Genomic DNA, 26334 nt, shown 5'->3' with positions numbered 1-26334 from the left:
TCCTACATATAGTCTATGGAAGGACTTGAAATCCAAGATAAATTGGACACACTTTAACTGAAGTCCATTGGAAAGACACTGGGGGATTTTTGGAAAGGAGGTAAGTACAGTGTAAGTGACTATACCATGTCACTGTTTCTTTTCAAACAAATATAGTAAAGTCCTACTGTATACAAAACAGCACATTCAACACTGAGATTGCAAAGGTGAATGCAGAGTATTCATCCCCCATCAAAGTGGCCTTTGTGATGTCATGGCATCACTGCCCAAACTCAATAGGTAAGGTGACATCTCACATATAGGATGGTCAATGGCACATATGTTACACAGAAAGTCATGTCTAGATTGAGTCTCTTGACTACCAGTTCAATTCAAACTCAACCCTTATAATAAAACAACATATTGTGTGTTTTCTCAGATGCTATAAGCTCCAGTAAACCCTTGCAGAAGAAACAAAGATAATTAAATAAAATAAATAAAGAAAGAAATTTTTCAACCCTGTGCCCTCTGGTGGTATATTTAGACAATGGCACAGGTTCAGGCTTTCAATGAAAATTAAGGGAACCATGAGGGACACACACACACACATATATGCTAGGGAAACAGAGGCACAGAGATGAAATTATGAATTCTAAGCCAGTCTAGGTTACATAATGAGATTCTGTCTCAATGACAGAAAACAAAAGCAACAAATTAACAAAACAACTAATTCAAGGACACCCCAAGCACTTAGTCCCTCCTAAGGACAGTGGGCAATGGCCTAACACTAAGCCCCACTTCAAAAAGTTTCCAGTACCTCTACACTGACATGAGGAAGACCAAGCTTTCAACACACGAACCCTTAGGGGACACATTGAAATCACCCAAACCATACAAAAGTATTGACTAGAAGCTGACACGTACTGGGAATCCAGAAACTCCATTTCATTGTCTCCATTTCATCAGCAGAAATCAGGTTCTCATCTCACTTAACTGCCCACTCCATCCTGCTGTTCTTTTTTCAGTAAACACTCTCTCTTTAAGATGAAATGGATACCTCTTATAAAGTCATATTTAACATAATTTTAACATTGTGTTAAGCTTGTCTCAATAGTATCACGATATAGATGTAGAGAAGATAATGGATATGGAATGGTAAAATTAGCAGAGTGGCTTTTTTTCCTGTTATCTAAGTCTTAAAGGCAAGTCAAGAACTGGGTCCTTAAGCAAAGTGAATCAGAACTGTCTTAAAAGTGTTAGCATATTAATTAATTCACTCATATCTAATATTATCCACGTTATTTTTCATAAATGTCATAATTTATTGCCATACAATATCTTCCAAATTTTATTTTACAAATGTTTATTATTTCTTCAGTTACTTTCTTTTGTAAATGTTCCCCCCTGGTTTTACTTGATATTTGTCCTTCCAAATAGTCTAAGAGAAATAATGAGATCTCATTCTGTATGTAGATGTAGAGAAGAAATGAATGTTGGGGTCAAACAACCAGATAAGGCAGATAAGGAAATGTGACCATATGTGGTATATGTTAAGGGCATGGAGAATATAGAATGAGTAGAAATAGGAGAAGAAAATTAGAGTGCTAGTACCAATATATACCTATATCAATATTACATATTTATTCTACTTTTATTCCTAAACTCACTCATATTTACATAAAATATGTTAATTTTACTTAATTTCTCAGCATGACAACCACTACACAGAGCAGAAATGAGCACCATCCAGAGATAAATGAAAAGGCTACCTTGGTTCATGAAGGCTTCCACAGCAATTTACTATAAACTGAGTTGTATTTAAACAACAGAAATGTATTTCTCAACATCCTCAAGGCTGAGAAAGCCAAATTCACAGTGTTGAAAGATTCTACATCTGCTCTAATTTTGTTTCTTGTTAATATTATAAAATATCCTAACAAAAGAAATTTTAAGGGAGAAAGGGTTTACTCCGTTTACAATTCCAGGTGACAGTCCATCACTACTAGAACGTCAAGGGAAGAGTCTGAAGCAACTAGTCACACCAACAGTAAAGAGCCTCAGGAATGAATGTATATATGCTTATTATTCAGCTCACCCTCTCCACTCTTATACAGTGTGGGACTCAACCTCAGGGAATGGTGCTGCTTAGAGTGGACTGGGTCTTATCACATCACCTAAATCAATCCAGACAATCCCCTACAGACATGCCCACAGCCTTTTCCAGGTGCTACTGTATTTGATAAAGTTGACATCTAAAACTAACCATCACAGAATGCTTTTAGGTTCATAGACGGTACCTTCTACCTATGTCTTCATGATATAAGTGATCAAGGAATAACTCAAGGCCTCTTTTGGGAGGTTACTAATCCCATCCACGACAGGTATGTTACCATAACCTCATCCTATCCTTAGGAAGCCCTCTTTTAATACTATCATCTCAAGTAGTAGGGTTTCTTTTGTAAAAACAATTTGTGTGTTTGTGTACCAGTTTGTGTTCATGTGAGTGACAGTATATTTGCATGTGCCTGTTTAAGACAAGAAGACAATCTTGGGTGTAGTTCCTCAGGCTCCTTCCATCCACTTTGCTTTTGGAGACAAGGTCTCTCACTGGATCCCACTGATTAGAGTCTCCTGGCTGGCCAGTGAGCCCTGGGCAATCCATCTGTCTTTGCCCTCATGACCCCTGCACTGGAATTACAAACATGTACCACCATTGCCCGGCTTTTTTACATTGCTTCTATGGATCTAAGTCAGGTTCTCATGCTTGTGCATTAAGCATTTGACTTGAAGCGCCAGGGTGTAGGATTTGAACTTGAGATCTGAAAAGAACACAAACACTCAGACCAAAGCAGGGACTTGGTATCCTCCTTTGTAAAAAAAAAAAAAAAAAAAAAAAAGCTTCACGTGTTTTGAGTTACACGTGGCAAAGCAGCATTGTGAGATGTAGAAGGATGCTTTTGCTCTTTTCATTACTCAGAAGTGAAATATGAACGCATTAACAACTAAGGTGGCCAGTTGTTCTGTGGGAAGTTTGTACAGTGTTGTACTGGTTGGTTTCTGTCAACTTGACACACATCTAGACATATGTGGGAAGAGGGATTCTTGATTGATAAAATGCCTCTATCAGATTAGCCTCTGTAGATAGTTTTCTTGATCATTGATTTATGCGGGAGGACCAAGATCACTGTGAGCAGTACTACCCCTGGGCTAGTGTTCCTGGATTGCATAAGAAAGCAGGCTGAGCAAGCCATGGGGGGGGGGCACTATTTCATTGTCTCTACTTTGGTTCCTGCCTCCAGGTTTCCAGCTTGCGTTTCTTCCCTGACTTCCCTCAGGTCTATAAACTCTAAGGTGGAATAAACTGCTTTCTCCCAAAGTTGCTTTTGATCATGGTGATTCATCATATAAATAAAAACCCTAATTAAGACAAATGTAAGTTTGCTAAAACCAAATACATGTCCCAGACAGCTTTTCTTTGAAGGATGATGTAAGTCTGGAATCCTCTTTGCTATATGATGTTTCACCATGCTGTCAATGGTAGTAGCCACCTTCATGCCTCTAGCTACAACTTTCCTCTGCCTTTTGATTCTTTCCTTTCTATTCCAGGTTTAAGAAGTTGTGACAGGACTAACACTGCTTTTCCCAAAGGTCCCATTTACTTAGACATTGAATCTGTATGCCTAGGAAGGTACAAAGGCTCTGTGAGACAGTGGTGCCATCCTGTTTTCAAGTCCTGTAGCATAAATCTTAAAAGGTTTTATTAATTAAAACAGGTCTTATTAATTAAAACAAATCTGAAGCCAGGTATTGGGGTGAATGCTGGAAGATCAGAGAAGCCAAACAAGCCACAGCTACCTCGCCTTGCCAATTCTTCAGCTGATCCTATTTCTTCAGACTGGAAGCCTCTGAGTCCTTATCCAAATGAATCTCAGCTGAACTGTTGCTCCAAAGCCTGAATGCTTAACCAGCCAAATGCTTCTAGTTTCTGGTCTTCATGCCTTATATATCTTTTTGCTTTCTGCCATCAATCCCTGGGATTAAAGGTGTGAGTCACCATGCCTGGCTGTTTCCAATGTGGCCTTGAACTCACAGAGATCCAGAGGTATTTCTGCCTCTGGAATGCTAGGATTAAAGGCGTGTGCTACCACTGCCTATCCTCTATGTTTAATATTGTGGCTGTCCTGTTCTCTGACCCCAGATAAGTTTATCAGCGTGCACAATATTTTGGGGAACACAATACCACCACAAAGTCCCATTTTCCCTTACATGTCCCTCTTTCTGACCCCATGTCCTGCAAGTTGAGGCTCACACTGCGCTCTAGAATAAGCCAAAGTACCCAAATCATTGTCCTGCTTCTCTACAGTAGTGTGTAGTCAAATGTCTACTGAAAATCCCTTCTTTCAGAGAGCAAATTTCTTAGTCTCCACAGAAGCTGCTTAGAAAAGAAGGACCACTTTCCCTAATAAATATTGTATATGGGAAAATGGATTCCTCCAAAACTAAATTAGAGATTTTTCTCTGGAGGCCTAAGAAACTAATAATCAGTGGCCTCACACAAATACAACATTGAGATAAAAGCATTAGAGGTTTAATACACCTAAAATCCAAAATCTGACATTCTTCAAAATCCAAAAAAATCCAACATAATACAACAAGCAGAAATTTCATAATTGTGCTTATATGAAAGGTCAATGTCAAAATGCAGGTGCACAAAAATATTGTAGAAAATTACATACAGGAAATGCATATAAAGGGCATATAATATAAGGAAATTTCACTTTTAGACCTGAGTCCCATTGCCAAGATATACCATCATGTACACACAAATTTATCAAAGTCTAAAAGAACTAAAAAACAAAATACATTTTTAGCATCTAGGATAAGGGATACTTAACCTGTTGATTTATGCATGTGTAGCACACCACAATGCAAAATGTGCTTTTGTTACCTTAAATGATTCTCAATGCAATCTTATGGAGCAATGAGGGAACCAATTTATTAATTTGGTAAATTATAAAACTACTCTCTCAGAATGACAACACACCAAAAGTCACATCAGAGAGCTCAGGATCAAACCATGTTTACATCTCAGAATGAGGTGATTGTGATCCAGTTTTGTTGTGAGACAGAACTTCTCTACATTCCCTTTCACATTTAAGCCAAAGGAGTGAGGACCTCTGTGCTCTCATGTTAAGGTGGGACCAGACGCAAAATTTAAAAGCATTGCAACCTCTGTTTAAAGTTATGAAAGAGATCTATTGGTATTATTTTTCTGAAATCTGGGATTTCTGAAGCTGTTTGTAATGGTAAAATGTTTTTCTAAATTTAATATGATACACAAAATATTGTTCTTTTTTTTAAAAAAAAAATTTGATGTAACCTCTGATGTCTCTATAATCTTGAGAAATATTTTAAATCAGGTCATGGCTTAGGAAGGGCTAATTGACAAATCATAGTCTTATTTTGTTTACTGAGAAACTGTTAACCGAATTTCTACTCAGAAGCATGTCACCAGGACCAGTGACCAAGGGACAAGTGTTGAGAAAAGAAAATAGCTTTAATGAAGATGGTAGAAACTTGAAAGGGGAAGAAAATTGGTCTCAATTCCTCCTTTTCCAAGCTCTTAGAGAAGTACTAGATTTTTGTACATAAATCAGTATAGAAGCAACATGCAGAAAACCAGCATCTTCCAGATGCCTTGAGTTGGGCAGTCTGGAGTTTTATAGTGATCAAGCAATGATAGAATCTAAATGACAGTTTATTTTTAACTAGAAGTAAAGCACTTCTGCTGTGCAGAGTAAAGGTCACATTCTCAGAATGAGTCAAAAAAAGGAATAAACTGAGGTGGAGTTATTGATAATAGCATAGTTGCTTTTCAAAATATTATTCATATGTACTCTTTGGAGGTTTTGTGTAATTTGAGAAGTATTCATTAAATAACTTATGCTTCTGTTTATTTCATTGATTTTTTTTATTGTTAGTGATGATGATGGATTGGTTTCTTTTTCTTTCTATTTTTTTTTAATCTCTGGCTTGCTTGCAGTGTGCTACGTAGGCCAGGCTGGGCTCAAACTCAACAGAGATCCATCTACCTCTGCCTCCCAAGTGCTGGAATTAAAGGCTACATGCTGCATGACTTCCAGCTTTGCTTTTTTTAAAGCTTTTCTTCAACCTATTCAAAATTCATATATTTCAACTTTACATGCTTTTAAAATAAATATGCTTAGTAACACTAAAATATTCAAACAATTTCCATCTCTTTTTTTCTGAGAGGTTTCTAAAACTATTAAGATCTGGTTTCTATACTATTTTTAATGCTTCTGTCCCTGTTGACATGAGTCTTCCCTGGGTTGGAATCAGAAGGGTAAACATTATAGTGTACCATGCCTCGAAGTACCAGCATATTATAACACTTTACTTCTTCTGGCAATGGTGAAATTTATCAAATACGCAGGGTATCAGTGAATCTAAAGTTAGCCCAGAAACCTAAAGTCTCAAAAGACAGGTGACTAAGATAATCCACTGGATAAGGACCTAGGTCATTCATTGGACACAAAATATGTCAATCATCACCTGTCAGCAAATGAGCTTCAAGCAAGTTAGAAAAATAGAACAGTGTTTGATGATTCATCCAGGTTACACCCATGTCAACTGCCAACATGAATCCTTCTTGCTCATCTGAGGCCCCAGGGTGAAGTAACAGTTGTCCTCACCACCTCCCAGAAGGCTTCTTGGCCAACTGTGTCCCTCTCCAGAAAATAGCTGCAGCCCAACCATATTTCTTGGCAGGTGTGTGCTGAACCATGCTTTATGTCCAAGAGCGAAGCCCATTCCCAAGACATCAGGTTGGAGTTGGTAGACAAATGAGCCCATATCAGATTGTTGATGAAGAAGGTTTGCTGCCTGAGGAATATGAGTCCTTAGTCCCAGACGCCATGATCCCTGTGGCTTTGGAAACAGAAGTGGAAGAACCTCTGGCAGTGGAGGAAGGGGAGGAGGTCATTTGGCTTCATGCACAGCAAATAGATGAGGAGGAGGAAGAGGAGAATCAGGCTGAGGTCATGGAAGATTGTGACTGGATTCACAATGTGGAAGACGGTGATGATGATGATGATGCTTATTATGAGTATACAGGCACTGGTGAGTTATGTGCAATGGGATTTTGGCACTTTAATTGAGATATGGTATGTCCTCCTATACAACATATCTATTGTAATGCCTACATCCCACTCATGGGCCCATGTAGGCTGTGTGGTGGTTAGACACTACTGTGGACCTGGGAAAACACTCAGACTGGGGAAACCATATGCTTTATTAGTTTGTAAATGCAAATAAATATTTTTCTTGGGAGAGGGCAGCAAATATCACCAGACCCAAGTGGCTGTGTTTATTCTTGTTCCAAGAGTCAGAAATAATTAGCTGCATAGGATGTGAGATCTATTGCAAAGAGAGGGGAATGCTACTGAAAACTATCAACCACTTACAGTTCAGCCCTCAGCTACAATCTGAGGACTATAGAAATGTAGTTTCATCCCCAAGGAAGGTACCCAGATATTTGTTGGTATTTTGTTTGTTTCTACTTTTGTACTGAGAGTACAGTGCTAGGTATTACTGCTGATTGTAAACTAGAATTTTGTGGAAGTTCTAGTCTTAATTTCTGTATATTTCTTTACTTATAGAAGGAAATGACCATACATATGAATGCTCCCATGAGGAGACCAGAGAAGCTGTAGTTCAGGCAAATGCTGAGAATGAAAATGAAAACCAGGAGATGAAAGATGACCATAATCTAAGCTAAGCTGAAAACAAAGCCTACAATCCAGGTATCTATATGCAGTGTATAATATCCAATCATTCCTGTCTATGTTTATACACATACAGACACAGACACAGACACAGACACAGACACACACACACACACACACACACACACACACACACACACACACACACACATTTTCCTTGGTAAACAAAATAATGAGAACTATTTAAAAAATTAGTTCATAAATTCAGTGTTAAGTTAATAATGAACACTAGACAGCACAGACTACAACATGTTCTTAAATGTTCTTTATTTTCTTTTTAAAAAAATATTTGTGTGTGGTTGAGTGTGTACATGTGTATGTATGTGTGTGAGGTATGGCTCAGTGTGGTATATTCATACATGGGATGTACATACGTATGCAATCAGGAATCAGAAGAGGGTGCATGCCTTCATCACCTTTTTCCTTTGAGGCAGCATCTATGACCCTAGAGTTCAAGGTTTTCTGGCTAAGTTGGCAAACCAGAAAGTCCTAGTGATCCTGTCTCTTCTTCTTTCAGTACTGGAGTTAGAGGTGTGCACAAGGCCATGACTAGCTTGTTACATGGGTGCTAGGATAAAAACCAAGATCCTCATGCACATGTAGCAAGCACTCTTAACTGCCAAGTCATATGCCTAGCTCAAATGGTCTTCTTTTCCTTTCATTCAGCTATAGCTGTAAGGATCAACAGAAGATTTGCCACATTGGGTAGTTGAGCCCATGATATTTTGAGAACCCAAAACAAGTGGCTAAATTAGTACTTACATATAGTAATTGAGACTTCATCCTGTAGGAACAGAAATAATCTATTTTAACAGTAAGAATGTTTGAGGTTGCGATGACTTACAAAATTATAATAATTAGAATCACTGTGATTGGTATCTGGTATTCATTTAGTCAAAATTATTACTATTTTATCTAACAGTCAACCAAAAACTTAGTCATAGGAAGGTTATTTTCCCAATGAATTTGTAGTTAGTTTATATCTAATTGCATCATTCCATTTATCCTTTTTACCAGTGTAGAACCTGTGGGTTAAGAGAGTATGATTTGTGAATATTTTACAGTGTCATAACGTAGACCACAGTGTCCTAGAACTTGTTGTATAGGTTTGAGACCAGGCTGGTCTCAAACTCAAAACTTCCTGTCTTCACATCTTGAGTGCTGAGATTACAGCTGTGCATCATCATGACTAGCTAGGAGTTGTTTTTTTTTTTTTTTTTGGTTTTTTTTTTTTTTTTGGTTTTTTTTTTTTCTTCAATAGAAAACTATACTAAAATCCCAGAATAGGTTCTCCAAACCAAACAACAAAACTGATTTTTTTTTTTTTTGGTTTTTTGAGACAAGGTTTCTCTGTGTAGTTTTGGTGCCTGTCCTGGATCTCACTCTGTAGACCAGACTGGCCTCGAACTCACAGAGATCCACCTGGCTCTGCCTCCTGGGTGCTGGGATTAAAGGCATGTGCCACTGCCGCCTGGCTCCAAAACTGAATTTTTCAATGCTTGGAAAGTGAGAAAAATGAAATTGCTATGGTAGGAGGGGGATTGATTTCATATTCTGTATAAACACTTTCATTCCCAAGGATCTAGGCTATGATGGAGAGATAGTGTGGAGAAATGTTAAAACAGTGCACACACGTTGGGTTGACTGCTTTCGTAGATTTGCAAAGTAGTTAGCGAATGTTAATGTTCTACAAGTGCTAATTATCCCTTATTACTTCCTACAGCTTGAAGGCATAAAAACGAAATTCAGGAAGGAAGAAACCCATGAGAATTTTATTAATACTGATTGTGGTTCAAAGTTCATCACCCTTTTAAGTTAACTTTACTGTTATATTATTCTTTTCCCATATTATTTTCCTATAACCCACAATGTCTGTTCAGTTCAAAATAAAAGATTTGATAAGCATAAGCAGAAGATTCTTTGCATAAATAACACTGTCTCCATTTATTAATATTGTTTTTGTCTTGGCTTAGCAGATATTAAAGGGAATCATTTGCAACTATGTTTTAAATTCTTTCATTAGTAGCCCCAAGCTACTACAACATAAGTGTTAAACAATTTATTTCAAGAGATAGGCAGAGGTCTAGCTTCTATTCAAGGAAGCTGATGAATGAATGTACTGGCTTGCCTGGAAGCCAGATGGTGTCATTGGACAGTGGCGGTTGTTGCGGCGGCGGTGATGTCAGCAGCAAAAGAAGCACTATCCAGGTACTTGGCACAAATGCAATTACACAAGTCCACTACAGACAAGCTGAGAAAGAAATCGTCAGGCTAAACTGAAAAGCTGTTTTTCTAAGTCTTTGAAGGTGATTCTAAAGCACATTAATGCTTGAAAAACCACTAGATTAGAGCAATGGGAGGCCAAGTTTCTGCTTTATGGGTGTTCGTTAATTCATGTGAGACTCTTCAGTAAATGGAACAGGGAAATAAAGGCTGAGGATGAGACTTGAATTCCTCAGAATTGGGTCATAAAGATGTGGAAGCTTAAAGATTATGTTGTGGAAGTGGGGAAAATAGGTAAGGGAGAAAGCTAGTCCTAGAAATATACCAATGTTATGATGTCATATATACACATTTTATAATGTATAAAAGAACCATATACTGATAACAGAGTCATACGAATAAAAGAAGAGAAGGGATGAACAGAGGTGTGTAAGACAATAGTAAACATCTTATTTAGGAGAATGGCTATCTGAGAAGATAAAGGATGTAGAATTCACTCGGAGAAGGTACTCTTGGTTTTATAAATCTGTGATTAAGTATTCCTACAAAATCAAATAGCTTAAAACAAGAGAAGTTTATACTCAGACAGTTCTGAAGGTCACAAGTCTGAAATTAACTTGCTAATCCAGGAACACTCACTCAGTAGGCTTAGGAAAGAATCCTTGCTTCTCTAACTTCTGGTCACTTTTCATGTGATTTTCTCATGTTTATCTGTTTCCTCCAGAATGGATATGACCATTACCATCTTGAATCAGAGCATCTATGATAATTTACATCTCCAACCTTCTGATATCAGGCTATCTTTCCCTAGCAGAGGGATTATGGGAATCAAAATCCTTGAGAAATCTTCCCAAGACTCCTCTTTCCTCAACATTCTGTAGGAGGTGGAATGTTGGTAAGGTGTGGGGCTCTGGTGGCATTGCTCCAAGTATGAGGCCCATGAGGAGTCTTCAGAGGCATGGCATTTTATGTGTCATTCGTGAGGTGAATGGAATTCTTCAGCTGTTTCAGGTAAATTGTTCAGATAGCTTGGTGAATCACCCATATATAACCTCAATAAGCCCATTGGTTCATCAAGCTGTATTTGCATGGAATCTTTTCTTTGGTTGGCTAGTGCTAGATCTGGGGTGAATAAATAGTTTTCTACATCTCCTGAGGAAAGCTCATGCATGGCATACTTTTTTCCTTCCTACCCTTTCCTTTAGCCAAGAACACTAATCATTGGATTTAAGATTCAACAGAAATCTAGGATAATTCCATCCTGTGTTTCTTTGTTTTGTTTTGTTTTTCAAACTTTTATTGATTCTTTGTGGATTTCACATCATGTTTCCCAATCTCATTTCTCTCCCTGCCCCCTCATATCTGCCCTCTGTCCATGCAACCCCCGCCCCAAAAAACAAAGCAAAATTTAAAAGAAACACCAAAAAAGCAAACCAAACAACAACAAAAAAATTGGAGAAGGAAAAGAATCTCATCATGGAAGCTGTAGTGTGGCCCGTTGAGTCTCACAGTATACCCTTTAGTTTGAAAAATCCATATGGAATCATATTTGATGTTTACCTAAGACTACATAATACTTGTGTGTATTGTATGTGTATGTATGTATATATAGTTACACAGTTCAGATGAATTTATGCCACTTGTGAATCACAATGCTCCACCCCTAAAGCCATAGACAAACAATAACACACACAAAAATGGCTTCTGCCTTTGTTGCTGGAGGGCTTCTCTCCAGGTTCCACCAAGCCCCGCAGTCCCACAATCCACATATAAAATAATCACTCAGAAGCTTATATTACTTATAAACTGTATGGCCATGGCAGGCTTCTTGCTAACTGTTCTTATATCTTAAATTAACCCATTTCTATAAATCTATACCTTGTCACATGGCTGGTGGCTTACCGGTGTCTTTCCATGTTGTTTGTCCTCTCGGTGGCTGCAGTGTCTCTCCCCTTCTTCCTGTTTCCCCAATTCTCCTCTCTCCTTGTCCTGGTCACTGGCCATCAGTGTTTTATTTATATAGAGCAATATCCACAGCATGCCTTTTTTCAAGTTGTTAGTCAGGGCAGTCCAAGAGACCTCCCAGAACATGATAGTCTACTGCCATTGCCTTTGCTTGCCTCTCAGACTTTGAGGGTAAGTTCCTATTGCTGAACACACCACACACTTTGGAAACAGGGCTTGGAGGTTTCAAGCTACAATTGACTAGGAAGCCTTCTCCAATAGTTCTAGAAGGTGCTATGCAAGCTGTCAAGGGAGAAAAACAATCGATAGTTCTAGTCAGCAGTAAAGCCTATGAGCCGCAATAACCACCAGCAAGGCAAAATGTCCCCAAAGGTGCAGTAGTGGCACTTATATATTGGGGGTAATCAACATCCTTATAATTGTACTTTAGGACTGCTCAAAAGCAGGAAATTTGTGCCAACTGGTGAGGTCATGGACCCCAGAGAACGTCCAACTGCCATTTTCCTAAACCAGTATAATTTCTAACTGCATTGTAAGTACTTATCCTTCTACCCACAGATAAGTGTGGTTCTCACCCCTCATCTTGCTTTTGCAGCAGACAAAAACCACCACAGAAAGCCTCAACTGGTAAAAAAAGCAGAGAACAACTAACTATGGGGTGACCAGCCTCAGTTGATGAACCTGTAACACAACCTCTACACCTGCAAACAACAGGTCATATAGATTGTAAAAGCCAGAGAGCCCTGATGTTTGCTTTGAGGTTGTGTCTTCTATATAGAACATCTGTTGCATCCATGCATGGCTCCAGGGACTTTGCCCTGATAAGGGGAGAGTGGTTGAAGAAAAGACATACATACACACAAACAAAACAGCAGGGATTGGGTGGACTGGGATTTCTGCTGGAGAAACCACAACACCCTGGAGCCTCAGCATGTTTAATATATATAGTTGAACAGGGAGACAGGATATTGCATACAGCTGAACAAGGAGTCAGTGTTTATGGTATACAGCTGGATCAAGGAGGCAGTTTTTAGCTAATCTGAGTAGGAGCATTGTTGTTTTATCTAAGTTGTTCTATTACCAATTAAGACTCAGGAGTCAGATACTGGGCTAAAAGGCTATAGATCAAAGAGTGGGGGAGTATCCAGCTGACCTCCCCCCCCTTTTTTTACTGGATTCCCAGTAAGTGCATCTCTTTCCACACATTCTTCCCTACTACTTCTTGCATGTCTATGGGACTCCCTGGGTCCTCTGTACTCTCTATGGCTAATTCTTGTCAATTAGTTGCCAGCTCTGCCCACTGATCCAAGGTTAACTGATGTGGGATGTCCTTCTGTATGCTGCAAATATGTGTTGCTTTTATTGGTTGATGAATAAAGCTGCTTTGGCCTATAGCAGGGCAAATATAGCTAGGAGGGAAAGCCAAACTGAATACAGGGAGAAAGAAGGGTGGAGTTAAGGGAGATGACAGCAGCCTCTGGAGGAGTAAGATGCCAGAGCATTACTGGTAAGCAATGGTGGTGATACACATATTAATAGAAGTGGGTTAATTTAAAATTAAGAGCTAGCTAGTAATAAGCCTGAGCCATCAGCCAAAAAATTATAATTAATATTAAGCCTCTGAATGATAAGTGGCTGCAGGACTTGGCGGGATGCAGAAAAGCTGCTGATTACATTTGGTGCCCAATGTGGGGCATGAACCCATGATCCTGAGATTAAGAGTCTCATACTCTACCAAATGAGCTAGTTGGGCTGTTAATTTTATTAACACAGTCTCGGAGTTTCACAGTGTGATCAAATATCTCACAACAGAATAGTCTCTGTACTGGTGCAATATTCAGGTCATTGATATCTAGGGGAAGTAGTTATAGGTGGACATTTTCTGTAATCACTCAGTTCCCTGAGAAAGGCTTCACCATTTCTCACTGAGCTTCACCTCAAGAGGGTAGCCTTTGCCATTTCTCCATGGGTCTGAAGCTCTGAGGTCTTTGACATGACCCAGGCAAACACCACACACTCACTGAGGATTTCACTCCTTCAGAACTTCCTACAGACAGGGAAGCTACACCCATGAAATCTCAACAATATCTCATTTGAAACAAGACCTGAACAATGACAGCACCAGTTACCTTGGAGACATGACTGCAGAAACTCTCACAAGGCCCCAGCCCTAGATGAAGAGCTACGGGCATCTAATTCTTGCTGAGTTGGGGAAAACCAGTATTCTCCAGGGACAAGCCCCATGATTGGTTATCCAATCCCAAGGGGTCAGCCCCAAACACATATACAAATGGACAACACTAAATGGACCCATCAGGTTGTATTTATATGTATGCATATGTGCAAAAATAATAAATAAGAAAAAGAAAAAAACAGTATATGAAAATGAAAATAGAAGTCGGGTTTGGGCATAAATGAAGGAGAGCAATGGGAGAGGGAAGAGGGTATAATAGATTTACAAAGATCAAAGTATATTATACATATGTCTGAAATATCTTGTAAGGGAATTAATAAATGCTAGTGAAAATGAAAAAAAAAACTGATTGTCCTATACGTCACTTTATTCCCTTCTGTGTGGAATTATTTGGGACATAGGCAACCTATAACTGAAACACCTCCTAAGAAAAGTGCCTCCCCCAACCCCCAACAGCCATCAACTGCCAACAGCTCCTCAGCCAGAGGTGGGGCATTGTGAGCCCTCCTCCACCCATGCTGATGTGCACATTATATTTTTATATTTGTGTATCTACAAGCCTACCCTTTCAGACACCCCAAGCATTATGAAATTCTGAATATTTGAGGCCTTAAAAAATTTGTTTTACTGTTTTCACCATTGTCTATGTTCAATTAATATATTAAAATTAAATGAATAAAATGCATCCAAAACATACCTTTTTCTGTCACTAGTATTGATTATTAAAAAATGTATAACCATTGAGGGAGAAATGCCCTTCCCCTCATGCCCATCAATGCCTGAGGCAGGTGAGAGAGCTGGCCCTGAGGTCATAAGAGCAGGAGAGCTGCCCCTGTCCCCCACCAGCTGCAACACTCAGGAGAACAGGCCATGCACCTCGCCTGGAGAGCACAATAGAGCCAATCCTGAATCCTGTTGGCAGAGGTGTGGGTGAGTCAGCCCTGAAGTTGTGAGCATGGGAGAGCTGTCCCCATTACTTGTTTGTCATGTGCCAGTGTGGACATAGGAGAGATGCCCACCATCAATGCCTGAGGCAGGTGGGAAAGCTGGCCCTGAGGTCCCTGCCCCTCATCAGCTACAGCACTCAAGAGAGTGGCCCCTATGCCATGCCTGGGCAGCACAGTAGAGCTGGCCCTGAAGGAGTAGGTGTGGGAGAACTGATCCTAAGGACATGAAAGCAGGAGAACTGGCCCTGCCCCTTGCTCATCTCTGCATAGGGTGAACTACCCTGGTAGTAAGTCAAGGGAGAGCTGGTGGGCTGACCAACCCTGCAACTACCCAGGCCCAAAACCAGGGTTATGAGTTGGCCCACTCCAACATGCACCCCATCTGTGATCTGCAGGAGCAGGTGAAGGGGCTGGACCTGCAGGTCCAAACCTGCAGGATCTCCACAACACAGGGCAACAACAGGATATCCAAGAGGAGTTCCAGTGAGGGCCCAGCACTGATAGTGTAGCAGAAATGAGAGGCCTCAAACCAGACTCTGCAATGAACACTTGCAAGTAAAGATATAGAGATAGAAGGATAAACTCTGTGACTTTCTGTGTCACACTACAGCTTCCATGGCGAGATTGATTTTTTCTCTCTTCTTTTCTCTAAAATTTTACTTTATTTGAGGGGGGAGGTTGCAAGGGCAGAGGCTGGATATGAAGGAACAGGATATGAATGAATGGGATGGAGATGCATGATGTGAAAGACACAATAAATAAAAAAGAAAGTTAAAAAATGTATAATCACATAGTATTCCTTATCACCAAGTGAGACAGAAGGCACAGGTCCTTTGATCACCATTGTTTATATGGAAGTGCAAAACAATAGAAAGTTATCTATGTAGGTAACTGGGCACAGGATTTAAGGCCTTATAGCTCAACTCTACTTCCTATCTCTTCCCTGCTTCCTGTTCCTCAGAGATGAGGAGTCCCAGCTGCACATTATTTTCACCATGGAGCCACTAACTGCCATGTTCCCCCTCCATGATGGATTATATCCCCTCAAACTATGAGCCAAAAGTAAATCTTTCCTTTTTTATGTTGTTTCTTACCAAGTATTTCATCACAGCAACAAGCAAAACAATCACACAGCTATACTAAATATTTAGTTTACTTATTCCCCAGTGGCCTTTGGGACATACCTTGAGGAGTTTGTATTGCTTTTTGCTACCCACATGACATTTTTAGATGAAACTGATGTACATGCCCTAATCTTAATATTCTCTGCCTGTAATTATTTTTTGTTTGTCTGAGGACTGTTGGAATATCCACGTCAGACCATGGCCTGAGGTATTCACATGCATATAGATGTATCCTATCAATGTGAGGGATGGAAAGTGGGTGGAGACAAAAGATTACAGGCTTACCTCGGGCTAAGGGGCTAGAAGGGTGGTAGTTGGTCTTGCCACATGGATAGTGTAAAATGTATAGCAGTCAAAGAATTATAAATTCAAACTTAACCTCTTGGGTCCTTATATGGTGGAATTATTATGGAATAAAAAGTGTTACTAGTGGATGGGGCCCAGGTTTTGTCTGGTTAGGTTCTTGGTCTCTTATCCATAGCATTAAAAATAAGAGCTCACACAGATTTGCTGAAAGAACAAGATAACTTTATTTGAAGCAAAGTGATAGTTGTAGGTTGTAGAGTCATGCACTGTTAAGACTGACAGCCTGCCATGTGAGTGAGAGTTCTCAAGGGCCATTTGAGGCAGGCAAGCATATGAGTCAGTTTGGTGTACCCATTTGGGTTTGGATTATGCTTATTCTCTTGTAATAACTTATCTGGCAGGCTTCCTTCCTCTACATATACTATATGTACACTCTGTGATAGTTTGAATGTAATTGGCCCACATAATCTCATAGGGAGTGGCACTATTAGGGGGTATTTCTTTGTTGGAGTGGGTATGGCCTTGTTGAAGGAAATGTATCTCTATGGGGATGGGCTTTGAGATTTCCTATGCTCAGGATACTGCCCAGTGTTTCATCGGCTATTGCCTGCAACATGTAGGACTCTCAACTACTACTCTAGCACTGTCTGCCTGCATGCCGCCTTGCTCCTGTCCATGATAATAATGGACTGAACCTCTGAAATTGTAAGCGAGCCACCCCAATTAAATTTTTTTTCATTTATTTGGTGTCTCTTCACAGCAATGAAAACCCTAACTAAAGCACATCCTTCTCCAAATAATGCACTTAGCAACTTCAGAACTCCCTCTACCCCTAACTCATATTGGGCTATACTTACTCCTATATCTGAACAATATTGTAAGCTTATCTGCCCCAGCTAACAATCAAATTTAGACAGTTTTATTCAAGTGTATTGATGACATATTGGAATATAAAAAAAAGTGAAGGGCAATTCTGGCCTGAACTAGGTTTGGGTACATGCTCAATAAAGCAAAACTGTGTCCTTTAGTAACCTCTTGGTAAGAATCCTATTTACCATCATATGGGTATATGCAATTAGGTGTGAATATGAATGAAATAGAATGTATTGTGGGAAGGGTCCTGCAGAGAAGAAAAAGGAATATATACTCTAATCTATGGATCAAGACAGAGAACCACCCAAACTACACTTCTTAGTAACCAGCCTCTCTTCCGCATAGATCCATAGAAAGAGACAGCCCGGAGCCTTTGAGTGTTCTCACTCACGTGACCTAGTGTCAGGCTTAATAACATATCCCTCTAACAACCTAAACTACTGCTTTGCTCCACAAAATAAGTTATCTTACTTTGTTTGCAAATCTTTGTGAGCCTTTCTTGGCCACATTTTGGATAAAAGGTCAAGAACCTGGAAACAATCAGCCCATAGTCAATAACCAGTAACAGATACACATTGTTTTATTTAACAGGTAATTAGTTGACTGAAACATTTCAAATCATTATGTAGATGTCATGCAGGCCTCCAATTGAAGTCTTGTCCTGAGCCTTGTAAATTTCACAAATGTTACAGGTGGGTTATGTTAAATATTTAGTCTACTCTTTCCCCATGGACCTGTGGGGCTGCTCTTGGTGTTTTGTGCCGCTTTATACTGAACACATGACTAGGTTAGAGAAAACAGATGTGCCTTTGCCCTAATTATATTCCCCATCTTCAGTCTTCCTTACTCCACACAAATACTACAAACACTTAAAGTGGCAATGCTGAAGGAGTTGACATGGCCCATTCCTGGAAATTAACTGTAAGCGTTCCCTGCCTGTTTTGTGGCTACCATTGTTGTCCAGAAGGAACCAAAACTTCTTTGGGTTTTTGTAGTGGTGGGAATAGAAATGTCTTCCATAATTTACGGTACTTGAACACTTAGTCTCCATTTGGTGATGCTGTTTGGATCAGGGGAGGGTGGGTAGGTGGTTTAGCCTTGCTAGAGGAAGTACAACACTGGTGGCTGGCTTTGAGATTAAAAAGCTTCTCACTACTTTCAGTTCACTTTTTCTGCTTCACAGATGTGGTTGAGGATGTAAGCTGCCAACTTCCTGCTCTAGCTGCCATGCCTCCCTACCATGAAAAACTCATCCCTCTGGATCCATAAGCCCAAATAAACCCTTCCTTCTCTAAGTTGCCTTGGTCATGGTGCTTTATCACAGCAGCAGAAGAGTAAGTTATGCAGTTACGGAGGTGCTATTCCTACATCAGTAGCAAAAGCTAGCCATATAATAGTAAACCTGGGCACTAAGCTTTACTAGAGTTTGGGGTAACTGGAACACTTGAAGTCAGGCAATAGCATACTACTCATGATGAAAAACTTCCACTGCTGTACTAGCAGGTGTGAGAATCAAGGGTTGCTTCACAATCTATTTTCATATTTGTACTGCAGGCATTTTCAAGATGAACAGCCTTTTACAGAATCTATTAGTAAGATTTCTGGAAGTAACATGTCAGCTGTGATATTCTTAGGAGCGCTGCAGATATTTTCTCAGTTAGACTGGAAAATTTGTTGTTATTTATGTGGGTGTTCGGGTGTGTACATGTTCCTATGTGTGCTGGCACGTGTGTATGGTGTACAGGTAAATGTTCAATATATTTTTCTTCAGAACTTTCCATCTTATTTTTTGGCACAGGGTCTCCCACTGGGACCCTGGGCTTGGTGATTCAATTAGAGTGGCTGGCCAGAGAACCCCAGAGATCATCAACCTTCCTCCATCTCCCCAGCACCAGAATTATGAGTGTCAAAACACCTACATTTTTACATGAATGCTAGGGGTTGAACTTGGGTACTCAGGTTTTCATGGAAAGTTTTTTTTTTTTTGACTAAAATATCTTCCAGTCTCCAATTATTTTAATCCAATTGATTGAGTTCTTTAGGAGTGATATTAAGGTCATATATAAAGCAAGCAACATTAATTCAAAAAAAGCTATTTAAATTCAATAATAATAATGAGAGACTGTGATAGCTGAACCAATGTCCACACCCTCTTTCTCCTTTACATAGGAAGATTAAAGACGGTTACAGTCAATAAAACTGCATTATCTTCCTCCAGCTCTGGAGTAATGCTTCTCAAAAGAACAGAATACTTAAAGATTTAATCTTGTTTCAAACTACTTTTTTCCCCCAAATCTGATTTCCAGGTGAATGCAGCATAGACGTAGAAGCTCTCATCTTTCATTTTATCATCACTTATAAGATGAAGGCCCTGACGTGGTTCCAACACTGCTGAGACTATTAGGCTCCGAGCCGGGTAAAGAGAGTCTTCTCTAAAAGAGTCAGTCCTTGAGAATACTTCATAGTTTCCTCTCCTGCCCTTTGAAAAATTGCAGCAACTTACACATCCAAAGTTCTTAGGGCAAGATGAAGACCGCTAACTAGCTCTCCCCAGCAACTCTCTCCCTATGTTCAGAGGGCAGTGTGATCTCCTCCTTGGTCTACGCCATCTCCCCTTGACTTGCAAGCAAATACATTAATTCAAGATTTCATTAAAGCCTTCCCTGTATTCTTGCATACTTGGCTGGGCCTCCTTTTTATTGCCTCTAGTGCAAAGCTCCTGTCTCCGGTAATTTAGTCATTGAGTATATAACCTCCTAAAGTAGAGTGTCATTTATTAAAAAGATCACCTGTTGCATGACTTTTTCAGGGAGAGATATAATTAATATCTATCTGACCACAACCTAAATAAATATAAACATTCCAAAAATGACTCATTGAAGTCAATTTTAATGAGTAAATTGAGTTTATTTGGAGTACTTATGGAGCACTGGATGATTATAACAGCTGTAACTTTTCTAAAGATCACCTATCATATCACTCACTCCCCCATCTCTGCTTATCATGTTCCTAACTTACATAGCTCTACGTCTACAATAGAATGGATACAAGTCTGAGTTCAGAGCACTGTCTAGTGTTAATGCAGAGGAAGAGATATTAGGCTCAAATAACATATGTCATAAATAAAACAAGATTCTGGAAGTTACAAATTTACATGCACTCTGTTCTTACTCATATTAAGGATTCTCCTGGTCTTGCAGACTCTGTCTAACTTTGGGAAGAATGGCTTTTTTTTTTTTTTTCTGCATTTGGTTGCACAGAACAGCTAAATGGTGTCTGCAGTAAGACAGAGTTACTCTGGCTAGGATTTGAAGGACTGGTTCCACACTCTTAATCATTTTTGCCTATCTCCCAGATCCAGATCCACATTACAAAGATTTTGCCCAGGGGGCAAAGCAGTTCATAGGGCAGAGGTTTTTGCATCTTTTCCCTCAGAGAGTTAATCCATTTGCAACAGAGTATGAAATCAAAGCTTATGGTCCTCTCAAAAATTAATAGAGTCTGTGGTTAGAAACAATTAAGAGGAAATAGAATCATTACAAATAAAAGTTAAAGTAATAGGCAAGCTATCTTACCAAAAGAATCAAGGATAAAGATACTTAAGAAGATTCCCTGTTGGGATCAGAAAAATTTCAAATACAACCTAAAACATTATTCCTTCAAAGGAATCTGAATTTAATTAGAATAATCTGTTGAGCGATGTATCCCCTAAACAGCATTGAATAGAGAGTAATGGCTGAGTGTGGTCAGGGAAAGAGATGGTCAAAGTGAGCCATGACAAAACCACTCTCCTCCCAGGGTGACTGTGGGCATATATATGAAGGCAATACAATACACCTTTACAAAGACCATCAATACTATCATGTCATAAGGGAGGGAGAAGCAGATATTGTCAAAATACTTCAACCAGTCAACAAACAAAAAACAAATGATAGCAGACTTCAACGGGGAAGAATTAACACCCAGAGTGCTGCAATATATTTATTGTGTAAAATATGGTGTTCCTCACAGAAAATAGAAGACATGTAAAAAAATATGTCTAATTCTGAGTCTGATGTATTCCTATTTACAGTTTTACAGTGTCACTCTACCTGAAATAGTAAGAGATTACTAAACACCCAATACTCAACATTAGGTACACTAAATCAAACTGAACTTTTAAAATCACTCAGTCCCCCGAAAGACCCTGGTGTGATGTGCCGGGTGACATAAGTCTTGAACTCAGGAACAGTGAATTCATGGAGACTGTGAAAATAGCCTTTGTAGTAAAAAGAGACTGAGTTGTTTCTAGTCCTCACCATAAGGGATAATAGGCAGGAAAGCAGAATTAAAGTGACCATTTGCAGCTAGCTGCTTCCCAGGCATATTTGGGAACAAGAATATGTAACTCTGCTAGAATCCTGCCACTAACGATCTGTGGTTAATAACATCCTTTCTTTTATAGCTTGGTGGGGGAAGCTCCTGTGTCCTAGGACCTCATATATTAGTACATATGATTACTAAGATGTCGGCATCCTCTAACACAAATAGCATGGTTTACAAATATTTTGGTCATTGGTTAATACACTTTTTTGGTAGATAGCAAGTGTTTTTCTTGGCCACACAAGGCCAGAGACCTTCTGTGATGAGGAGAAATCCTCTTTTACACCCGAAAGACCAACATAAATACAAAAGTTGAAAAGAAATATGGTACACTTGAAGACATGATAACGAGAGAAATAACAATCCCCATAATGAAATCCAAACTTAAAGACCTACAAAAGCCTTGCCCTTGATTCAGTTGCTTTCACACCCTCACTGCTAACCCCATTCACTGAGTTCATTTCAGAAAGTCTAACTTTCTCCCTTCCCCTCTCTTTCTATCCTGTTTCTGACACCAGACAGAATTCAAAGCTTGCTGAAAGTTCTTGGGTGCTGGGTTCAAAGGGGACATGGAAAGCTGGGAATAAGACATTTATTACAAGAGTGATTAACATCACAGTCAGACAGGAAATAGCATGTTGGGGAATCAGGAGTTCCGGTCCCCAAATCAAAGACAGACAACATGTCAGGGGCTCCAGGGAGATTCAAGTCCATGGAGTAGAAGTGGGGTCCATTCTTATAGGTGTTTGAGGAGGTGGGAATGTCTGGAGTAGCAGGGAAAGCCATGGTGGGGGAATGTATTGTCACTAGTAACCACTAATGGCTCTCTGCTGCTTGAGTCTGGCAAGCTTATTTGAAAAGTCCTGGTGAGATATGTAGGGAGTCTGCTGGAAAATTAAAGGCTCACCAGCAGACTCTCCTTCAATTGCCTGCCAGTAGCTGTGAGACTGGAGCAAAGGAGCTGATGCTGTACATATTGTGGCCTGAGCAGAGGTCTGCTTTGTGCTCTAACACCTGATGACCTTGATATTCACCGACACTTTGAAGCTGTCCAATCTCTATACATCTATTCAAAGTCTTCCACTTCAGTCCGACGCTCTCTGCTTTCTTTAACTTCTAACTCAGAAAGTATAACTTTTCTCTCCTTTTCATCTCCTTCCCCCTGGGTGACTGCCAAGATCTCCAAGTTGCCTGTCCTGATATTTTCTCTAATTCCAATAAATCCCTTAAGCTCCCTTCTGAGTCTGTTTTTAAATCTTTGAATATATTCTAAAGAGACATTCAGGCCCCTCAGTCTAACTATCAGACTATTGATTTTTTTTAAATGCTCCTTTAGGAATTTTCTGATGGGAGAAAGAAAAGGTTGAATCCCGGTACCAGCCAGAGGGTGATCTTACCTCCCAGGAAGGTATTTTGTGAGATGCTAACATCTAGTCAGAGAACCTTACTGGAGACACCAGAGCCCAGTGATGGTTCAGTGATGGGCAGGACCACAACTTGACCAGAAATGCTTAGATGTTTACCTCCCCGGCCCTCTGTTTCTGCTTTATCTCACTTCAGAGCCCTAGACATGGATTAGAGGCCAGGGAACAGTCACTGGATCTCTTTGTTCCTTTTCCCCAACGTGACCACGTTGAATAAATCTTTTTTCTGCTCTTCCTTATTAATTTGGCTGTTGCAGTTCATTTCTTGAAGCTGAAACTGGCTTCTTGGAGTACAGACTGTGACTCCAATCTCAATAACAATAATGAAATTATAAATCACATAACACAAAGTTATAATTAGAAAATAATCCTTCCTCTGGAAATCGCCTAAGGCCTACATCGTTGGTGACTGTCTGGTCTTATCAACTTTTTTCCAACCAATGAATAACAATAGGACATGATCAGAGTCTCTAGGAGACTGTGGAGACTGAAGAGATAATAAAATATCTTTATATGGAACAGGTGGATAAAAGATGCACTGTTGCTACAGAATCAGTGATTAAGTATGTTCAGAAACCAAGCAGCTCAAGTTAGGCTATTGAAAGGGAAATAGAAAAAACTGTTGCAGGCCCCTTACTTTCGACTCCACAGTGTTATTCATCAGCTCATACAAAAGGCCACCTAGAAATAAAAATGGAAAGCAATCTGACATTTATTATTTCATCAAGCTTGTTCTGTCCCTGAGAGAAAACAACTAAATGGCAAAGCTGTTCCTCCATTGAAAACAAGCACAGCTGATTTCTGCCTATTTTTAGAAACGCTATTGTGCTGTGGTCCATCTAAATGAGCTGGAAGACGCACTGTTTCTTTCCCTGGTCCTTTCCAAGGTATCATTTATCAGGTTTATGGGAGATTAAGAACATAAGTCAAAGAATCCCTTAAATGAACTCCTCAGATGTATAATAGCCACATTTCTACAAGAAAGATGGTGTATGAAAACAAGGTACAGTGTGTATAAGACTCCAAAATGCACCTAGTTGGGTACCAGCCTTTCTGTAAACACTATGTACAAGAAACTACATATAGGACTAGGAAGAAATCTGACACCACATTAAAAAATTAGCAACTCACAATCAGGCTTTATTTATCAGCCTTCTAATTGAATCTCTATGGAAAGTCAGATTATAGATTAAAAATCTCAAGTATACACACACACACACACACACACACACACACACACACACACATATATTAGTACAGGATTCTGTTTTTTCCTTCAAAATGAAAGATAAGCAAAAATAAGCAATTATTTTTTATTATGTTGAAGTTTAATTTTTTTCAATCTCTTATTTTTTAAATTTGTTCTTTGTATGAGCTGACAATTCTTTGGATTTTGGTTTTGGTTACAATCAATTTAAAACTTAATGTGACAGTCTTAGTAACTATACTGCTTCTATAATCCTGGGGCACAACACATTCAAGCCACCAGTGCTGTTAATCTGATGCCGTAGACGTTTTCTTTGTTGTATGAAAATAGTCTTTAAGGCTTGGTTCAATGCTGTGGATGTATCTCAGTGTGGTAGAGCATGTGCTCAGCATGTTGAAAGCCTGGCTTCAATCCACAGCACCAGAACAGCACATACGCCTGTATGAAGCTACTGTAAGTGGTTGATGTTTTAACAGAAGTAGTCCTTTTACAATTCTCACCATCAGTGAATGGCACCACAGAATGGAAACAAAACTTTTACCATGTGGCCCACTGGGGAACATTGCAGGTCTTAACTACTACAGAAACACAATAACAAAAATTTATGCATTTGTTCTTGTTTTTTCTTTAAAAACAGTAAATTAGTAACTATAACAACATATGATTTACTTTATAGCATTTATGCATGTAGCTAGTATAATTTGGGAGAGGCTTTGATTTTTCTCCAGATCATAATCTAAAAAAGCATGCTTTGCCTTTCGCCTGCATGATCTTGTCACAGGCTCAGACTCTTTTTATATAATGATGTCAGAGAACAGCATTTTTTCCCTAAAATGAAATTTTATATTGTGTGTGCTCCCTAAAAACAACTGACAATTTAGGAGTAAATTCATTTTATGGGATTATTTAGACAGTGTATTATACATATTAGAGGAGCCATTGTTTTCAAATAGACACTTAAAATGAGTTGGTCTTATCAGGAAAACACTTTACTTTTCTATCATTTACTTCAAAGTTATGGTTTCTGTCAGATTTAAATTTTACAACAAGTTGTTTTCACACTGTATATTCTGTTGTGTATGTTATTAACATGTTATATCAATGAACTGCTTAAAATTTACTGTTTGGAAAAATTTTAGTCATCAAAGTTTATGAAAAAAAACAAAACATTTATAATTCAGAAAAGTGGTGTTTTTATACAATGTATTTTGCCATGGAAAATAGTTAATAAAAATATTATAGTAATAAAATTAATTTATTGTAACAAGAATAAATGAAGTTTATTCATTTTTAGGACACATGGGTATCTTTTCCCTTCGTTTAACTCCTCTCAAAACAAACCTCTTCCCCTCCCCCTCCCTTCTCACCCAACTCTTGAGTTTTCTACTTTTTTTCTCCCCCATCAAGTTCAGTTTGTTTTATACAAGTACCCTTGTGAGTGAGGCCAGTCCTGGTATGTGTTTGACCTTCCAGGGGTCACCTCATTAAAGAAAACTGACTCTCCCTCTCCTAGCAGCTATCAAATGCCACTCGCTCCCCGGCTAGTGGTGGGATTTTATGCCCACCTCCCCCTTCCATGCTGGGATTCTGTCTGACTTGAGCTTGTGCAGGTCTTGTGTGTGCTGTCACAATCACTGTGACCTCGTATCTGCAACTGCCCTGTCTGTCATGTATGGAAAACACTATTTCCTTGATGTTATCCACCACCTCAGGCTCTTACAATCTTTCTAACTCCTCTGTTAAGAATATCCCTGAGCCTTGGATGTAGGGAGTGTGGTATGCACGTCCCATTTAGAGCTGAGTACCCCATGGTTTCTTATTTCTCTGAATGTTGACAAGTTGAGAGCCTCTGTTATTCGTCATCTATTATAAGGAGAAGTTTCTATGGTGAGGGTTGAGAGATGTTCTGATCTATGGTAATAGCA

The 26334-nt window shown here is 39.3% G+C and overlaps 1 protein-coding gene across 1 annotated transcript in view; it reads left to right on the top strand.

Annotated features, from left to right (window-relative positions):
• LOC143270962 (uncharacterized) overlaps positions 1-9682 on the top strand; it is a 33135-nt gene extending 23453 nt beyond the window's left edge. Inside the window, exons 2-4 of the mRNA XM_076562431.1 lie at positions 6769-7119; positions 7659-7802; positions 9508-9682. Of these exons, the coding sequence (XP_076418546.1) occupies positions 6783-7119; positions 7659-7777 (456 nt within the window). The 5' untranslated portion in view covers positions 6769-6782 and the 3' untranslated portion in view covers positions 7778-7802; positions 9508-9682. The remainder of the gene's footprint in view (positions 1-6768; positions 7120-7658; positions 7803-9507) is intronic.
• Positions 9683-26334: the final 16652 nt, after the last annotated feature.

Source organism: Peromyscus maniculatus, chromosome X, assembly GCF_049852395.1.
Source record: "Peromyscus maniculatus bairdii isolate BWxNUB_F1_BW_parent chromosome X, HU_Pman_BW_mat_3.1, whole genome shotgun sequence".
In the NCBI taxonomy this organism is placed as follows: Eukaryota; Metazoa; Chordata; class Mammalia; order Rodentia; family Cricetidae; genus Peromyscus; species Peromyscus maniculatus.
The sequence above is the reverse complement of the archived record's forward strand: the minus strand, read 5'-3'. Positions and strand labels throughout refer to the sequence as shown.